Source organism: Colobus angolensis, unplaced genomic scaffold (assembly GCF_000951035.1).
Source record: "Colobus angolensis palliatus isolate OR3802 unplaced genomic scaffold, Cang.pa_1.0 Scaffold305, whole genome shotgun sequence".
NCBI lineage: Eukaryota > Metazoa > Chordata > Mammalia > Primates > Cercopithecidae > Colobus > Colobus angolensis.
The window spans coordinates 2,326,915-2,332,917 of NW_012116322.1; the positions used below are offsets into that span (position 1 = coordinate 2,326,915).

Below are 6,003 nucleotides of genomic sequence, written 5' to 3' on the forward strand. Positions count from 1 at the left end.
CTTCATATAAAATTACTGTACCTCAGACACCTAAAAAGCAGTTGCCTTCAAAGGCTCAAAAATCAGTAAGTCGAGGCCGGGCCTGGTGGCTCACGCCTGTAATCCCAGCACTTTGGGAGGCCAAGGTGGGTGGATCACAAGGTCAGGAGTTCAAGACCAGCCTGGCCAAGATGGTGAAACCCTGTCTCTACTAAAAATACAAAAAATTATCTGGGCACAGAGGCAAGCACCTGTAATCCCAGCTACTCAGGAGGCTGAGGTAGGAGAATCGCTTGAACTTGGAGGGCAGAGATTGCAGTGAGCCGAGATCACGCCACTGCACTCCAGCCTGGGTGACAGAGTGAGACTCTGTCTCAAAAAAAAAGAAAATCAGTAAGTCAATCTACTATTTAAGGGGACAAATCTAGACCTGCATTAGCAAATCTTGCTCAATCCAGAATATTCATTCAACTTTTTAATAACATTTTATAAAGAGTTCCATTTGTGATAAAGAACCTAATTAATGAGCCACATCAAGATGAAAGCCAAGAAAAATATTTAGCTGAAACACTACTTTGTCCTTTGTCAAACAAAACGACTACATAAATCTCAAAGTATTAAGGTGGCCATTTTTTTTATTTGACTTAATTTTAACTGCTTTTCATTTCCCAAATCAAACATAAATAGGGCAACCCTAAATTTGTTGCTTCACATGGGATTCTGCCCCCCAAAAAATGTAAAATAACTTCCAGATTTTCCAGTAAAATAATACTAAGCCAAACATTCTGAGCAACTTGTCCATTAAAATAATTTTAAAACTATTTTCTCAAATACCTATTTTTTCTTTTGATCCTCCAGCAAGTAGATTGATATTTTCTCCTGGTAACAATTCTAATTGCTCGGTACATTCAACAAATTTTCCAGACTCAAAGCTGCTTAATGATCTGTAATTAAAAAATCGGTTAGCTTGTATTCGCAGCCTGTGGAACCATTAAAAAAAAAACAAAAACAAAAAAAGAACAAATTCTAGGAAGACAGCAAAGTACAGAGCACTTTTCTGACAAAATTCCTTCCACGAGGATGCCACTATTTTGGTTTTTATGTTGAAGATGTGACTACCATTTAATTAGTACTCAAATTAGAGTGGCAAACCAGAAAGTCACAGCTACAGGCTTTCAGTGGAGGTGACTCGCCCCTGTGTCTCCTTCCTGTTTTCGTGTGTTGCAGCCTGTTCTCTTCAGAGCCTAACACACTGACAGTAGACCTCTGCAGGACAACTTTGACACCCAGTTCTCTCCAAGCCGCTGGTGAGCTCCCTGTGCAGCCTCACTCCTCACCTACAGCATGAGCCCTTGCAGCTCTCCCAGCATCACAGTCTTGTATCTCAGTCCTGGCTTCTTTCACTGCTGGCATCACTCTGTCTCTCCCTTTCTCACCTACTTCTCTTTTTTTCAAAGAATTCTTCTCTTTCATCTGCTTATATGAAAAATATTGACACCTCTGAAATTCTTTCCTGTAGTCCTGCAACATCAATCAATGCCAGGAAGACAGGCCTCATCCTCCCAGCTCTATGTTGTTCCTTTCAGATCCCTCACCCTGCCCCCATTTTCATGATAGGGGCTCTCCAGCCAGGAAGAAGACACTGTTTCTCTCTCTCTCTCTCTCTTTTCCATCTTTGCCTGTCCCTCTCACTGTGTCACTTCCCTTATAACTCAGCCTGAGGCCAGTGTTGGAAAGGCACATCAGCTGACTTATCCTGTGCCTGATTCTACCTAGATCAATGCAACCACCAGCTTCTAACGGGGAGCCTTGAGTACTGGGCATGATGAACTGATGCCAACACATTCATCGTTTCTGCCATTAAAAGGTCCTAAAGTCCTCTGCAGTGGCAGGTTCCCCAAGTCCCCACTATGCTCTAAATGCCCTCTGCTGTCAGCTAATGACTGAGTCCTCAGAAAAACAAACAAATAAACAAAAAACACAGGCTTTAATTTCCTCTACCCCTACCCCCAATCCACCATATACTGCCCAAATTCTGTCTACACCAACTTTGACTGCTTTCCTTGAGGCATAGAAAAGGTGAGGTCCAGTTAATCTATCAGTTCTTTCTCCTGTCTCTTCAACCTCTGCTTTCCAGTGGCTCCTTCCCCTTGACCAAAAGAACATAATCTCTCCAACATTTAAAATAAACATCTAATATTTCCCTCCAGCAACAGCTTCCTATCCTCAACTTAAAGAAAAACTCACTGACCAAATAACTTACCTCAAGCTTTTCATTTTCAAATGTCTCTACCACTCAATACTATTCAATCTAGCTTCTTCTGTCTCTCTACAATACTCTTTTTCCTCATAATCCCTAGAGCATCTGACAAGCCTGACTACTCCCATCTAGATGTCCTATACCTAGGACACTTCCCCTCCTCAATGTCCCTGTGTTTTTTTGAATGGCTTCCTCTCCTATCCTTTCACAAAAAATGCTAAACTAGGATTCTGATCCAAGCCTTCCTTCCTCTTCACTCACTATTCTCCAGAGGCTTCTCTCTGGTTTGGTGGCTTACAAAGGCTCTAGAGTATAGAGACTGAAAAGGAAAAAGGGCCTTTTCTGTGTGCTAATGATCTGCAAATCTCTCGAGCTTAGACTTTCTCCTTAGTTCCAAATCCAATTCTTAATAGCTTACCCAACAATCTCATCTGCACATCTTTAGAAATCTTAAAACATGCCTTGTTCTCTGTGTGCTCCTATTCCAGTTAATAGCATTGTTTCTTTTCCCTCTACCATTGCCCTCATAAACTAATGGTCTCCATGCTTCCGCACTTGCCCCCCACCTCCAGTCTTTTCACCATAGCAGAATGAACCACCGAGTCAGATCACAACTCATCTCTGTTCAAATCCCACCTGAAATTGTCAGTCTTACTAGAATAACAGCCAAAGTTCTTTTCTCAGTTCCCAACTATTTCTCTGCCCTTTTATCCTACTGTTTAAGGCGCTCCTAACCACATAGGCCTCCCAGCTATTTCGAGAACACTCCAAGCCCATAGTTCTCACATTAGGTCTGGGCCCAAAGGGCATCCTGATGGGCATGATTTGACCTTGTGTCTTCCCTCCCAAGGTCAGCTTTACCTAACTGCTTTCCTTATGGCATAGAAAAGGTGAGTGAGGTCCAATTAATCCTTCTATCAATATTCTTTATCTAATCTTTGCTTTAAAAAGTTGGAATTTGTGTCTGTTTTATATGCTGCCTGGGTCGTAGTACATGCTCAATGAAGCAATTACACATTAACCCATTTAGCAGTAGAAGGCAAGGGTATCAGACAAAGTCTAATGACCTTTATCTTCCCAGCCAAGTGTCTGCAACAGAGTGCTCAGTTTTGAATTACAGAATTAATAAAAGCACAGAGGAATGAGAGGAAAGTTTAATTTACAGATGTTCACAAACTCTGTCCTTATTAGAATAAATGTTTTTGATATATTCAGACCTCATTTAGAAACAAAGCCATCAAATGTGATTCTTTCTAAAGCAGTATAAATTTTTCTTTATATTCACTCTGGCATAATCTTCAAATTGTATTAAGGTTTTAGAACGACAGGTTCTGAGAATTAATACCAAATGACTAATCTCAGCAGTCTGTTTTCCCATTATACAAATACCTTCCTCACCTGTGACATCAGTTCCCTGTTGTCATTTTCATAATGGCAGTAAGTTAGAAATATAACCATTTTGTATTACTACATATGATCAATTTTAATATTTTTTTTGCCACAGGAAAAAAATCATAGTTTTTGGAAACTCGTTGTATAACTGGAAAAAGAAAGCCTTACTTTATATAGTTGAAGTCAGCTTTCAGGTTGAGGGAAGTGCTACTGGTACTCTTTTTCAGGTCATGGATAGCGTTCTGCCATTCCTGTACAGCAGCCCAATCGGCAATTGAGATGTAGCACTCACATGCTTTATTTCCTAAATAATTTATAACCTCAGGGGAAGAGTCAGTCGGTTTGGACAGCACAGTTTTTCTGGATTCACCTGAAAGTATGTTATAAAACATGAAGAGAGAGATTCAGATCGATTAGAAATATTTCAAAGAGCACAGAAACCCAAAAACAGAAAGTAAGATCATCAGTACAAAACATATTCCTATAACTTTTGCTTTATTTAAAAATACTGAACGCTCACCATTCAGAGAATGTTTCGGGCTGGCACTGTTACGCCCAGCATTGGCTAAGGTGAGCACCGATTTGTCAAAGCTGGAAATGCAGCAATCAACACCTGTCATAGCACACAGGTGTTCCTGGTACTCCACAGAGGCCTTTTCAAACCTGAAAAAGCAAATTGAAGCAGTCTTATTTATTTATTTACTTTTTTTTTTTTTTTTTTTTTGAGACGGAGTTTTGCTCTTCTTGCCCAGGTTGGAGTGCAATGGCACTATCTCAGCTCACTGCAACCTCTGCCTCCCAGGTACAAGCGATTCTCCTGCCTCAGCCTCCTGAGTGGCTGGGATTACAGGCACTCACCACCACGCCAGGCTAATTTTTTTGTATTTTTAATAGAGATGGGGTTTCACCATGTTGGCCAGGTTGGTCTTGAACTCCTGACCTCAGGTGCTCCGCCCACCTCAGCCTCCCAAAATGCTGGGATTACAGGCGTAAGTCACCACGCCTGGCCTTTACTTACTCATTTTTTGAGACAGAGTCTTACTGTCACCCAGGCTGGAGGGCAGTGGCATGATCATGGCTCGCTGCAGCCTTGCCCTCCCAGGCTCATGCAATCCTCCAACCTCAGCCTCCCAAGTAGCTGGGAATATAGGTGCCCGCCACCACACCCAGCTAAAATAACGTTTTGCTATGTTGGCCAGGGTGGTCTCAAACTCCTGGGCTCAAGCGATCCATTCACCTCAGTCTCCCCAAGTACTGGAAGTTCAGGCATGAGCCATCCCACCCAGCCCCAAAGGAGTCTTATTTTAAACACACATATCTCGTTTCCGCCCTGTGCCCCAAAAACGGTGCAAAAATAAATTGAGCTAAAACAGTGAGTTGACTATGGTGGGGGGAGGTTTGATGTCTTCCTCACAACTATGAAAGTAAATTTAAAATTCATTAAATGTTTTTTAAAAAAAATGTAAGACAGTATACAAGAACTAGTGGAAAGTACTGATAAGTAACTGATGTCTGTGTGTGGAAAGGCTTTGCAGAAGGATAAAATGCAAGAAAAGATGCACAAGTAACAGATCTAGATGCATAATGCTGAAACACAACATTAAACATTAAAAACAAATTATAAATCAAGAAATTGGATAGCATCAACAATCTTAGTATTTAATAAAATTTCACAGATTAACACAAGAAAAATTGAGAGGCCATGAAGACATGATCCACGTTTTAAAAAAATCACAAAAGGTCACTGTATGGGGCAACTTCTACTATTAGTCATTAATAAAAATATAGAAATGTAAACTGCAATAACTATTTTCACTGATGGTGGTGGCAGCATTCTTGCTTCTCAGTGACTGTCAGTATCCACAAAGGTGAAGGGAAGGGGGTACTCTATGATTAAGGATATAAACTGCAGCCATCTTTTCTGTAGAGTAACTTAGCAATAGAATGTATCATAAGACTTATGATTTGGCAGTCTTTCTTCTAGTAAATCAGTTTTGTGTGGAATCCAAGAAAGTAATCAGAAATATAAGCAAAGATTTTAAGTGCTATGGTGCATTAAGTTAGTAAAAAAATATCGGAAACAACCTTAATGTCCAACAGTAAGAAATATTAAATTATGGTATACTCATAAATACAAATCTTCATTAAAAATAACATTGTAGAATATTTAACATGGCAATTTTTTTGGTTTTTTTTTTTGGGATGGAGTTTCACTCTTACTGCCCAGGCTGGAGAGCAGTGGCACAACCTGGGCTCACTGCAACCTCCACCTCCCGGGTTCAACCGATTCTCCTGCCTCAGTCTCCCAAGTACCTGGGATTACAGGCATGTGCCACCACACCCCGCTAATTTTTTTGTACTTTTAGTAGAGA

At 40.6% G+C, this 6,003-nt stretch overlaps 1 protein-coding gene across 1 annotated transcript in view; it reads right to left on the minus strand.

Annotated features, from left to right (window-relative positions):
* Positions 1 to 4,290, minus strand: part of SMG1 (SMG1 phosphatidylinositol 3-kinase-related kinase) — a 58,109-nt gene extending 53,819 nt beyond the window's left edge. Inside the window, exons 1-3 of the mRNA XM_011950302.1 lie at positions 4,152 to 4,290; positions 3,800 to 4,001; positions 814 to 923 (exon numbers count right to left, since the gene is read on the minus strand). Of these exons, the coding sequence (XP_011805692.1) occupies positions 814 to 923; positions 3,800 to 4,001; positions 4,152 to 4,251 (412 nt within the window). The 5' untranslated portion in view covers positions 4,252 to 4,290. The remainder of the gene's footprint in view (positions 1 to 813; positions 924 to 3,799; positions 4,002 to 4,151) is intronic.
* Between the last annotated feature and the right edge of the window lie 1,713 nt (positions 4,291 to 6,003).